Here is a 13269-nt window from a genome sequence, read left to right as displayed (position 1 = left end):
CTGATCTGATCATGGACTCAGCTTCACTTCCCCGCCCGCTCCCCATGACCCCTTACTCCCTTATTGCTCAAAAATCTGTCTATCTCCACCTTGAATATATTCAATGACTCAGCTGCCACAGCTCTCTGGGGCAGAAAATTCTACAGATTTCCACAGCCCTTTGTAAAGAAATTTCTCCTCGTTTCAGTTTTAAATGGGTGGCCCCTCATTCTGAGACTATGTCCTCTAGTTTTAGTTACCCCTATGAGTGGAAATATCCTCTCATTATCTTATGTGTTTCGATAAGATCACCTCTCATTCTTCTGAACTCCAATGTGTATATCGTCTCAATCTATCCTCAAGTCAACTCCCTCATCTCCGGAATCAACCGAGTAACCCTTCTCTGAACAGCTTGGTGTGTCCCTGGGCTCCCCCTCTCACACTGCTTGGTGTGTCCTTCCCTCTCCCTCTCACGCTGTTTAAAGGCTGCCGATCCTCTCTGCATCTACCCTGTCAAGCCCCCTCAGAATCTTATCCGTTTCAATAAGATCACCTCTCATTCTTCTAAACTCCAATGAGTATAGGCCCAACCCCTTCATGTCAGGTATGAATCAAGTGAACCTCCTCTGAACAGCCTCCAATGCAAGTATATCATTCCTTAAATATGAAGACCAAAACTTTATGCAGTTAAAACCAAGCTAAAGGCTGTAGCTTTGTGTATTAACCCGTAAAGTATGAACCTGAACTGTGTTTTAGTGTAACACAAAAGTCCCTCCTTGGTCAAATAGCCAACAATCCTTAATCATAACACTTGTCGAAGAAGTGGCACTGCTTCTAGTCCTGGTATCAGCAAGGGTATATTTGGATCTTTGGTCTTCAGTTTGTATGAGGGCTGCAGTTGATACTGCAGCATGTTGTCCTGGCAGAGAATGGTGAGATGATGCTTTGTACCCAGATTCCTCACACTGAGTTCTTGGTCAGGTCACTGTTTGGAGGGATTGGGTGGGAGAGTGGGGTCATGGTTATAGGTGTAGGAGGATTAAATTGTCCCTTTCCAGATGGTGCTGGTATAGATTCGCTAATGGTGCAGAGTTTTTTCTTTTTAAATGTTGAATAAATTGGGGGGGCTGACCAAAAAGTAACTTCTGTTTGAATTCCAGAAAAAGGCTGAAAATGAGACACGGTGCGGCTCAGAGCAGCATTGTGGACCGGGATGGCCATAGTGAGCAGTCTGAGACACAAGGTGCTGCTGGTTGTAGGGTGATGGGTAATGCCCCTCATGTCCTGTAACAGACAGGCAGGTGGACATGCTCAGTACTGACTCTGACACCAACCATTTGTTTCATCTTCATAATCAACTCGGTCCGGGTGCAAGGTGATAAAATCTTGGAGCTTGTTGTCAGATGCCCTTCGGTCGACAAGGTCCCAGACACAAGCAGCGTCTCGCTGCTGCTGTCGCTCAGACACAAGGGCAGGCCGAGTGAGTCCAGCGTTGAGTCCGGTGGATCTGCTGTAAATGTAGCAGTGAGGGGTTGGACCTTTGACACAAGCCAGTCAGGGTGGGGTGTACACAGACTGGGGTTGTGTGTTCATTACTGTTGTGTCTGTGTAATTCTGGTTTATTCATGGTGACACTGCCCTCCACACCCAGCTCTAACAAATGACCTTTCTACTCTTTGCAGCTGCCTTTTGCATTGATCCCGATATTGACGTTTACAAGTATGAGCTCAATAATGCACGACTTCGTCAATGGTCTGTAAGTAATCGGAATGCTCATTTTTTTTCCCTTTGATCTCTGCCTTGTAATTAAAAAAGAGAATTGCACATTTCACACATCTGTTGTTCTATATATAAACCCCCCGAACTCCTCGATTAGATTCCAGCCTGTAACTCACTCCCGGGTATCTGTTATTCTATATATAATCCCCCTGAACCCCTCGATTAGATTCTGCCTGTAACTCACTTGTGCGTTGCCGTTGCTAAGAAATGTTGAGGTTTATTACCTATTAGTAACATTGGGAGATTGCTAAGGATGGCCCAGGGATTGTTTCCTACTAGTAACATTTTATAAACACCCTGGACTCGGGTGTAGGGAGCAGTATTATAAAGTTTGAAACTTGGTAAAGTAGTAGATAGTGATGAGGGGAGTTGGAGTCTTCAGGATGGTGAAATGGGCAGATGGAGTTCAGTGTGGTATAGTGTGAAGTGATGCACTTTGGAAGGACTAATATGGAAAGACAGTAGACTATAAATGGCACGATTTTGAAAACTAAATGAGCAGAGACCTTGGTGTCCATGTAGAACAGACAGAACGGACTGCAGGTCAACAAGCCTCTCCTGAACATCGTGCGGCAGCGGAGTGAGTTCACGGTCATGGCAAAGTGAGTGTCGGCACGCTGGTAACAGAGCGAACCTCCAAACTGCTCCTCCAGTTGTTTCATCAAGTCGGGCTTCTTTTGGCCACCCCACATTAAAAGAATTCACGCATGGGCATCTTCCCCCGTTTACGATGAGTTCATCAGTCACCTGAGTGCTCATTTTTAGTGTGGAATTAAGTCATCCTTGCCCCCGCGGGACTGCCTATCTCCTGGACTAGTTTCGATCGCCTGGATGGGTCGGAGAGGAATTTTCCCAGATTTTTTATCTCCCTAAATTGGCCTGGGTTTTTATCTGGTTTTTGCCTCTCCCAGGACATCACATGGCTCTGGTTGGGGTGAAGTGTAGAATGTTTCAGTATAAGGGGTATTGCAGTTGTGTGAGGCGGACTGGTTGGGCTGGGTGCTCTTTACCTTTCCGCCATTGTTCATAGGTTTATATGTAACCTTCAGGGCTGCTGACCGAGGGCCGTGCGGCTCTTTGTCGGCCGGCGTGGACACGATGGGCCGGAATGGTCTCCTTCTGCGCTGTAAATTTCTATGTTTGTATGTACACAAATCCTAGAAGTTGGCAGAGCAAGTTGATACGGTGGTTAAAAAGCATATGGGTTACTTGGGTTTCTAAATAGAGGAATAGAATATAAAAGCAAAGAGGTCATGCTGGAACTTTACAAATCACTGGTTAGGCCTCAGCTGGAGTATTGTGCACCACACTTCAGAAAGATGTAAAGGCCTGAGAAAAGGTACAGAGGAGGTTTACCAGGATGTTACCAGGGATGAGTGACTTCAGTTATGAGGGGAGGTTAGAAAAGTGAGGACTGTTCTCCTTGGAACAGAGAAGGTTAAGAGGTGACCTAATAGAGTTTTCCAAGATGAGCGGTTTTAATAGTCGATCAAGGAAAACCATTCCCTCGGGCGAGTGGGTCAATAACCAGAGGTGAGACCCCTGTGAGGAGAGCGTCCTGAGTGAGTAGAGGATAGACGGATACTTAACCTGGACTTCGCTGCAGTGTTAACAACAGAGATGGCTATTGGGGACGAGGTAAATCCCGAATTGGTTAAAAGATAAGTGATGTTTTAATAATTAAAAGGAAAGTATTCCAAAAATTCGTTAAGCTAAAGGAGGGCCACGTTCTGAGACCTGATGGAATACAAAGGATTCCGAGGCAAATGGGGGAAGAAATAGTGACGGCCCTTGAAATTATATTTCAGGATTCTATTGAGAGTGAATGTGTGTCTGAGGACTAGGGAATGGTCAATGTAATATCTCTTTAAAAAGGGAGGCAGAGCAAATCTGCAAACTAGGCAGCTAGTTTAACATATATGGTCAGAGAAATTTTGGAATCTTTGATTAAATTTGAAGTTACTAAATATCTCGATGGAGAAAATAATTAGAAGCAGCCAACACTGATTTCGGAAAAGAAGATGGTGCTTAACAAACTTTTTGCTGTTGAGGGTTTAAGCTAATTTGGCAGGGGGGAGGGGAACCAGGATGAAATTTAGAGAGGAGAAACAAGGTGTACAAAAAATAGCACGAGAGTAAAGAACAGTTCAGAAATAGGAGGGATAAGACGGAGTAAATGTAAAGCAGTTTGGGTTTGGAGTGCATGTATGTAAATACACAGTGTGTGGTAAATAAGGTTGGTGAGCTGCAGGCACAAGTCACCACATGAGACTATGATATAGCGGCAATAACCTGGCTTAAAGGAAGCGAGGATTGGGAACTCAATATTCCTGGCTATAAGGTACTTGGGAAGATAGGGAAGGAGTGAAAGGAGGGGCGTGGTAGGATTGATCAAAGAAACTATTATAGCACTGGAGAGGGATAATGTATTTCGGACCAAAGACACAGTGTATTTGGTTGAATTAATGAACAATGGAGGAGCTATTATGCTCCTGTGTATTTTGTAGACCACCAAATAGTGGGAAGGAGATGGAGGAGCAAATTTTCAGGCCAATTACAGAAAGATGCAAGAACTACAGAGCAGTGATAATGGGGAACTTCAATGATCTGAATAGAGACTGGGATAGTAACAGTGAAAAGGGCAAAGAGAGGGAGGAGTTCATGACGTATACAAGAGAACTTTCTAGCTCTGTGTTTCCAGCCAACGAGGAAGGAAGCAGTATTGGGAATGAAGTGGGACAAGTGGAGCCTGTTTCAGTGGGGGAGCATTTGGGGAACAGTGATCATAATATCATCAGGTTTAGAAGAGTTATGGATAATGTAAAATCCTGACCCTGCAGTACAGACTCACGAGACACATGCTGAAGTCAAGGTCACTCAGGACCTGCACCTTTATTACACAGCTCTCGAATGCCACACTTGCCCGAGACCTGTCTTTGTATACTTGTGTGGAACAGGTATGCAGTGTCTCCTGCAAGTGCACCCCTGGTGGTAAGGTATGCTTGTGGTTACAGGTCATATCTAGTTACAGTCATGTATAGCATGCACAGATAAGAACAAGGTACAATCAAGTGTAAACATACCTAACTGGAGGTGGGCGAACCTCAGTGAAGGGATCTGGTCCAGGTGGATTGGAATCAAACATTGGCAGGCAGAACAGTAATTGAACAATGGGAGGCCTTCAAAGAGGAGATTGTTTGGGTCCAGAGTAGACACATTCCCGTGAGGGGGAAGGGAGGTATCCAAAGCTAGAGCTCCCTGAATGACGAAAGATACAGAGGGTAAACTGAGGCGAAACAGGAGGCTGCTTATAATTGTAAGATTCATAATACAATACAGAACCAAGCTGAATATAGAAAGTACAGAGGAGATGTAAAAAGTAAATAAGAGGGACAAAGCGAGTGTGAGAATAGATTAGCAGCTAACATAAAAGGGAACCCAAACGTCTTTTATAAACATAAATATAAAAGGGTTGTCAAAGGAAGGGTGGGGCTGATTAGGGATCTGAAATGAAATCTTACTGTGGGGCATAGGGCATGGCTGAGGTACTAAATGGGTACTTTGCATCTGTCTTCACGAGGGAAGGGGATGCTGCCAGTGTAGCAGTGAAGGAGGAGGCAGCAGTGATACGGGATAGGATCAAAATAGATAAAGAGGATGGTTGGCAGTGCACAAAGTGGAAAAGTCACCCGGTCCGGATGGGATGTATCCGAGATTACTGAGGAAGTAAAGGTGGAAATTGCAGAGGCTCTGGCCACAATCTTCCAATCCTCCTTGGATATGGGGATGGTGCCAGAGAACTGGAGGATTGCAAATGTTACAGCCCTGTTTAAAAAATGGGGAGATGGATAAACCCAGCAACTACAGGCCAGACAACCTAATGTCGGCAATCGGAAAACTTCTCGAGACAATAATCTGGGACAAAATTAAATAATGGCCCAGAAATCCCTCTGGGGGTCTTCCCGCGGGCAATTGCCTCCTCGCTGGATATTTTTAATGAATTTACCTGGTGGTCGAGGAGGTGCCCTGATTTCCGATGGGGAGGCCTTCTCCTTCTGCGCTGTGAAGCGCGCTCTCGTGCAGAGGGTCCTGACGCAGAAGATGCAGTCACGTGTTACTGCTCAGCCAATCAGGTAAATATTTTACAGGTTCCCATTAATAGCACCGAGACTCGTGTATCTACCAGTTCTCAGTGCTATTAATGGGACCAAAACCAATCTCCCAAAATAATAAAAAATAAAAAACAGACCACACATATTTAAAATTAATTGAAATTAAAGTTATGTCTTATAAAAATAAAATATTTTCCCGATTTTTAAAAGTTTTTTTCAATTATGGTTAAAAATAAACTTGCCATAGTGGGGAGGGTTTTTAACAATAAACTGTGTTTTTAATTTTATTTTACAATTCTTTTTGTATGTTTTAAAACACTTGCGTCTGTAAAAGTAGGCTATGCGACTGCTTTTTCAAGCGTAAGATTTTTGAGGACATTTGGCGGGCAAGATATGGGTAAATCCTGCAATCTTACCCGTGCAAATGTCCTCGCTCCCGATCTGGCTACGATCTGTCACGCTCCAGCTTGACAGATCGGAAAAGCCGTTTTTCAGCGCATGCGCATTGCGCACTGAAGACTGGCTTTTCCGATGCCTTCCCGGGTCCATACACACTCCGTATGGGCCCAGGACATTGGAAATTCTGCCCCAATAATAACATTTATTTATATAGCACCTTTAACATAGTAAGACGTCCCAAGGTGCTTAAGTGGCATTTGGAAAAGTATGGGCTAATAAATGAAAGTCAGCATAGATTTGTTAAAGGCAAATCATGTTTTACTAACTTGGTCGAGTTCTTTGATGAAGTATCGGAGAGGGTTGATGAGGGTTGTGCAGTTGATGTTGTGTATATGGACTTTCAAAAGGCATTTGACAAAGTGCCACAAAACAGACTCGTTAGCAAAGTTAAAGCCCATAAGATTAAAGGAACAGTGGCAGCATGGATACAAAACTGGCTTAGGGACAAGGCAGAGAGTAGTGGTGAATGGTTGCTTTACAGACTGGAGGGAGGTACACGCTGGTGTTCCCCGGGGGTTGGTGTTGGGACCACTGCTCTTTCTGATACATTAATGACCCGGACTTGGGTATACAGGGCATCATTTCAAAGTTTGCAGAGGACACAAAACTCTGAAATGTAGTAAACAATGAGGAGGATAGAAACAGACTTTAGGAGAACATGGACAGACTGGTGAAATGGGCAGATACGTGGTCGATGAAATTTAACACAGAAGTGTGAAGTGATACAATTTGGTAGGAAGAATGAGGAGAGACGATATGAACTAAATGGGACAATTTTAAAGAGGGTGTGGGAACAGAGAGACCTGGAGTATTGTGTTCAATTCTGGGCATCATATTTTAGGTAGGATGTCAAGGCTTTGGAGAGGATACAGAAGAGATTTACTAGAATAGTAACTAAAATACACAAATTAGGGTTGTATTCCCTGGAATTTAGACAGTTCAGGGGTGATCTGATGGAAGTTTTCAGGATATTAGGGGGAACTGATAGGGTAGATAGAGAGAAACTATTCCTGCTGGTTAGGGAGTCTAGGACTAGGGGGCATAGTCTTAAAAAATTAGAGCCAGACCTGTCAGGAGTGAAATTAGGAAACATTTCTGCACACAGAGTGGTAGACGTTTAGAACTCTCTTCTGCAAATCGCAATTAATAGATCAATTGTTAATTTTAAATCTGAGATTGATAGATTTTTTTTTCAACCAAAGGTATTCAGAGAAGGTTCACAAAGTTGATTCCGGAGATGAGGGGGTTGACTTAGGAGGATAGGTTGGGCCTATACACATTGGAGTCCAGAAAAATGAAAGGTGATCTTATTGAAACATATAAGATAATGAGGGGGCTCGACAAGGTGGATGCAGAGAGGATATTTCCACTTACAGGGGAAACTAAAACTAGGGGACATAGTCTCAGAATAAGGGGCTGCCCATTTAAAACTGAGATGAGGAGGAATTTCTTTTCTGAGGGTTGCAAATCTGTGGAATTCTCTGCCCCAGAGAGCTGTGGAGGCTGGGTCATTGAATATATTTAAGATGGAGATAGACAGATTTTTGAGCGATAAGGGAGTAAAAGGTTATGGGGAGCGGGCGGGGAAGTGGAGCTGAGTCCAGGATCAGATCAGCCCATGATCTTATTAAATGGTGGAGGGGCCAGGTGGCCTACTCCTGTTCCTATGTTACTAGGCATGAGGGACTTTATATTTAGTCCTCTTGCAATAAAGATTCATAAAACCTTAAAAGCAACATTAAAATAGATACGACAATAAAAAAGCTCATGGATACTGAGTTTTGTGGCATGAGGTATACAATACAAAAATGGAGATGTAAAGGTGAATCAAAATAAAAGTTTACTAAAAGCACAGTTGGAGCACAGTGTGTGGTTCTGAGCTCCACGCTCTGGGAAGGATGGTGAGGCAATAGAGAGGGTGCAGCTCCGATTCACTAGGATGCTGCCTGGTGTGAAGAAATAGAGACGCAGAAAGACTTGGAAAAATGAGGTCTTTTTTTAGATTATGGGGTGATGTAATATAAGTTTTTAAAATTATGAAGGGATGGAACAGGGTGGATAGAAAGAAATTGTTTCCAGTAGCTGTGGGGTTGAGAACAAGGGGACACAGATACCGGGTTCATTGTAAGAGATTTCGGACAGAGAGTAGGAGATGCTTCTTTCACCCAGGGGGATGTGAGACTGTGGAATTCACTCCTGGAGCTAGTGATTGAAACTGAGACCATGTTAACATTTACAAATGGGTTTGATCGGTGGTTCAAGTAAAGGGGACTAAAGGGAGATGGGGACAGGGTGGGTACATGGGATTAGAATGACTGCTCATGTGGAGGATAAACACCATGGCCTGCTTCCATGTTGTAACTTCGATGTAATTCGATGTAAAATTGGCCCTGAGACTGCTGTCGGTTATGATGTCTTGAGCATAATTAGCATTTGTGTTTTTTTTTCCCCCAGGGCATGGAAGATTGCTGGCGTAATAGTTGTTTTCATCGTCTGTGCCATTAACATGTACTTTGTGATAGTTTATGTTTCGAGCCTGGGACATGTGGCACTTTACCTGGTTGCAGCCATCATTTCACTGGCATACTTGACTTTTGTCATTTACCTGGTAAGTCCTGGCACAGATTCTTCTTCATCTTTGTCCTGCTATTTAGTTATGAGTCATTAAAAACAGCTTCCATACTGGCTCACTACGTTCCTGCACTGCTTGGTGTGGTACTGATGCTGGGAAGTTCAGGATTAATTGGGTATACAGGGCATCATTTCAAAGTTTGCAGATGACACGAAACTTAGAAATGTAGTAAACAGTGAGGAGGATAGAAACAGACTTCAGGGGGACATAGACAGACTTGTGAAATTGACAGACACATAGTGGCTAAAATTTAATGCAGAGAATTGTGAAGTGATACATTTTGGTAGGAAGAATGATGAGAGGCACTTTAAACTAATTAGTAGAATTTTAACAGGGGTACAGGAACAGAGCAATCTGGGGGTGTTCGCATGCCAGACACGAGACTCCCAAAGTAAGTGCTCTATTCGGAACTCCATCACAGCAAACAAGCCCGAGGTGGGCAGAGGAAATGTTACAAGGACACCCTCAAAGCCTCCCTGATAAAGTGCGACATCCTCACGGACACCTGGGAGTCCCTGGCCAAAGACCGCCCTAAGTGGAGGAAGTGCATCCGGGAGGGCGCTGAGCACTTTGAGTCTCATCGCCGAGAGCATGCAGAAATCAAACGCAGGCAGCGGAAGGAGCGTGTGGCAAACCTGTCCCACCCTCCCCTTCCCTCAATGACCATCTGTCCCACCTGTGACGGGGACTGTGGCTCTTGTATTGGACTGTTCAGTCACCTAAGGACTCATGTTAAAAGTGGAAGCAAGTCTTGCTCGATTCCGAGGGACTGCCTATGATGATGATGTACACAAACCTTTGAAGGTGGTAGCACAGGTTGAGAAGGCTGTTTTTAAAAAAAAAAGCAAATGGGATCCTTGGCTTTCTAAATAGAGGACAAGCAATGAAGTTATGCTAAACCTTTACAAAACACTGGTTAGGCCTTGGAGTATTGTGTCCAATTCTGGGCACCGCACTTTAGGGAGGATGTTGAGGCCTTGGAGAGGGTGCAGAGGAGGTTTAGCGGGATGGTTCCTGGGATGTGGGACTTCAGTTATGTGGAGAGACCGGAGAAGCTGGGGTTTCCTCTCCTTAAATGGGTCATTTCCCGCTTGGCAAAACAGTAACTAGTGGGGTGCCGCAGGGATCGGTGCTGGGTCCCCAACTATTTACAATCTATATTAATGATTTTGATGAAGGGACCGAGTGTAATGTAGCCAAGTTTGCTGATGATACAAAGATGGGTGAGAAAGCAAATTGTGAGCAGGACACAAATGCAAAGGGATATAGACAGGCTAAGTGAGTGGGCAAAAATTTGGCAGATGGAGCACAATGTGGGAAAATGTGAGGTTATCCACTTTGGCAGAAATAATAGAAAAGCAAATTATAATTTAAATGGAGAAAAATTGCAAAGTGCTTCACTGGGGGTCCTTGTGCATGAAACACAAAGTTAGTATGCAGGTACAGCAAGTGATCAGGAAGGCAAATGGCCTTTATTGAAAGGGTGATAGAGTACAAAAGCAGAGAAGACCTGCTACAACTGTACAGGGTATTGGTGAGGCCACACCTGGAGTACTGTGTACAGTTTTGGTCTCTGTATTTAAGGAAGGATATACTTGCATTGGAGGCAGTTCAGAGAAGGTTTGCTAGGTTGATTCTGGAGATGAGGGGGTTGTCTTATGAAGATAGGTTGGGCCTATATACATTGGAGTTCAGAAGAATGTGAGGTGATCTTATCGATACACGATAATGAGGGGGTTTGATAAGGTGGATGAAGAGAGGATATTTCCACTCATAGGGGAAACTAAAACTAGGGGTCATAGTCTCAGAATAAGGGGCCACCCATTTAAAACTGAGATGAGGAGAAATTTCTTCTGAGGGTTGTAAATCTGTGGAATTCTCTGCCCCAGAGAGCTGTGGTCACTGAATACATTTAAGGTGGAGATAGACAGATTTTTGAGCGATAAGGGAGTAAAGGGTTATGGGGAGCGGGCGGGGAAGTGGAGCTGATTCCATGATCAGATCAGCCATGATCTTATTGAATGGCGGAGCAGGCTCGAGGGGCCGAATGGCCGACTCCTCCTATTTCTTATGTTCTTAGAGCAGCGAAGGTTATGGGGATATTTGATAGAGGTGTTCAAAATCATGACGGGTTTTGATAGAGTAAATAAGGAGACACAGATTGAAGGTAGTTGATAAAAAGAACTAGACGCGACATGAGGGAACATTTTATTGCGCAGAGTGGTTGTGATCTGGAATGCGCTGCCTGAAAGGGGGGTGGGAGCAGATTCAATAGTAACTTTCAAACCGGGAATTGGATAAATACTTGAAGGGAAACAAATCACAGGGCTATGGGGAAAGAGCGGGGAGTGGGACAAATCGGGTAGCTCGACCAAAGAGCCGGCACAGGCATGATGGGCCGAATGGCCTCCTGTGCGTTATCGTTCTATCATTCTATGAATCCCTCAGTTTCTTGCCTGAGATGGTGTTGCAGGAGCTAACAGATTGGCTCAGCATCCCTGGGCCAGACAGGTCGAAAATCAGCCTGGGTTCCTGCTGCTGATAGCTGTCCAGTGACTCTTGTTAGAAGTGCGTGTGCCTGTATGGACATCAGCTTTGGCTCTGATGCCCTTATCTGCCAGCACTTGCTGTGTTGGCCCACAGATTAAAAAACTGTGTCAGCTCAGCCAGCACATGTACCTGAGAAAGAGGCAACCCTTCCGGAGAGAAATGAGGGTGGTGAGGTTCTACAGAACAGTACAGCATCCAAGAAAAGCTCTGCAGACTGGTTTCTGGACTGTCGACACACTGCAGGAGCAGTGCAGTGCTTCAAGAAGAATTAACCAGAGAAATTTGTCGCTTGAAATGTCAGCGCACTCTGGGCAGATTTACTCTCTGCTCGGGGCTGAGAGATTGTAAACCTGTTCTTCATAAACACTTTTACAATTGCAGTCCACCGAGCACACACAGGACATGACTCCCCCGAATGGGTGATTGATGTACAGAGAGGAAAGGGCTCAGTAACCAATTGGGCCCGCTCCTTTGACTCAGCGGGGAGGGGGAATCTTTGGCGTGATTTACTTTGCGAAGTGACCTTTGTTTTTTTGTCCCTCCAGGCCTGGTACTGTGCGGTCTCACTGGGAATCTCCTTTCTGAACTGCGGACGCACGGTAAGCAGCAACAGTGCTGTGCTTATAGAAGAACGAGGCGAGTCTGAGAGTTAACCAGAGAAAGCTGCTTTAGACAGCCCTGTGTCAGCACGCTGGGGTCCAGCTTTATTAGGTTGCACTCTGAGCACTGTTCCATCAGAACGACATGAAAGCTATTCTAATCCAGGCTTTCTCCAGAGGGCATTCAGTAAAATATTTACTGTATGTGAGACGACCATTGTAGGGTTTTAGAATCACAATTATTAATTAGAAGCCTGGTTTAACTTTTTAGATCTTAGACAATTGTGCAGATGTATCAGTGGGTGATGGACTGACAAAACATTCCCGACCCCAAGAGTCTGATGCTCTCGAATATTGTGAATCCCGAGGGTGTACTTTATAGGGTGTGTGCAACCATGATCATGATGTAAAAATTCTGCTGTAAACGATTTGTAATGTTTTTAATTGAAAACAATTTTATTAAAAAAAACAACTCAATGTGTGGACCGCTGTAGCCGAGCATTCGTTGGCATAATACTTGGGACATGTCTGTCTTCAGACCATTGTACTGACAGAACCACGTACGTTATGTTCCACTGGCTGATAGCATAGGTTCGGCCTCCTCAACCCGCTGCCAGTGAGAGGGGAAGGGGCATGATAAAGGCCAGTGATTTTAGCTTTGAAGCATCCTAATTCAGGATTGACACAATTTTGAAGCATTTTAACGTGCCACCTCGTGTGGTACTGAGCCACACAGACCAGGAAGGGCCCAGGATTAAACCCCAGTCTGCATTGCATTAACTGAGCTGGTGGTCCAGGCTTTCCACATCCACAGGTGAGAAGGGAGAAAATAATCCCAGATTCCTGCTCTTGCCATCACAATTCAGTGCCCATGTGTGGGTGTTGGTTGAGGACGGGTTCGGGCGCAGCTGTGATGGCCACCAAGGTTAAATGACCTGTCTAGGCTGGCACCTGGGAGATGGCTCCTAAAAGTGGCAGAGGGTGCCTGGCACCTGAAGAGTGCTACCCCAGCAAGTGTCTGTCCTTTGCGAGAGAAGCTGAGTGGACCACAAGCACCCTCTACTTGTACCATGATCTTCCAGTGAGCCACTTGGTTTGCATTTCCTTTGACCCAATGATGGTGCTGTCTACCCTCTGTATTTTAACCCTGCTCGTACCC

The 13269-nt window shown here is 44.7% G+C and overlaps 1 protein-coding gene across 3 annotated transcripts in view; it reads left to right on the top strand.

The window, feature by feature from the left end:
- LOC139240867 (natural resistance-associated macrophage protein 2-like) overlaps positions 1-13269 on the top strand; it is a 413050-nt gene that overhangs the window by 125008 nt on the left and 274773 nt on the right. For all 3 annotated transcript variants that reach the window (XM_070869364.1, XM_070869363.1, XM_070869366.1), the window contains exons 14-16: positions 1662-1735; positions 8784-8937; positions 12057-12110. In XM_070869364.1, the coding sequence (XP_070725465.1) occupies positions 1662-1735; positions 8784-8937; positions 12057-12110 (282 nt within the window). The remainder of the gene's footprint in view (positions 1-1661; positions 1736-8783; positions 8938-12056; positions 12111-13269) is intronic.

The sequence above is a fragment of the Pristiophorus japonicus genome, chromosome X (assembly GCF_044704955.1).
Source record: "Pristiophorus japonicus isolate sPriJap1 chromosome X, sPriJap1.hap1, whole genome shotgun sequence".
NCBI classification, from domain to species: Eukaryota; Metazoa; Chordata; class Chondrichthyes; family Pristiophoridae; genus Pristiophorus; species Pristiophorus japonicus.
The sequence above is the reverse complement of the archived record's forward strand: the minus strand, read 5'-3'. Positions and strand labels throughout refer to the sequence as shown.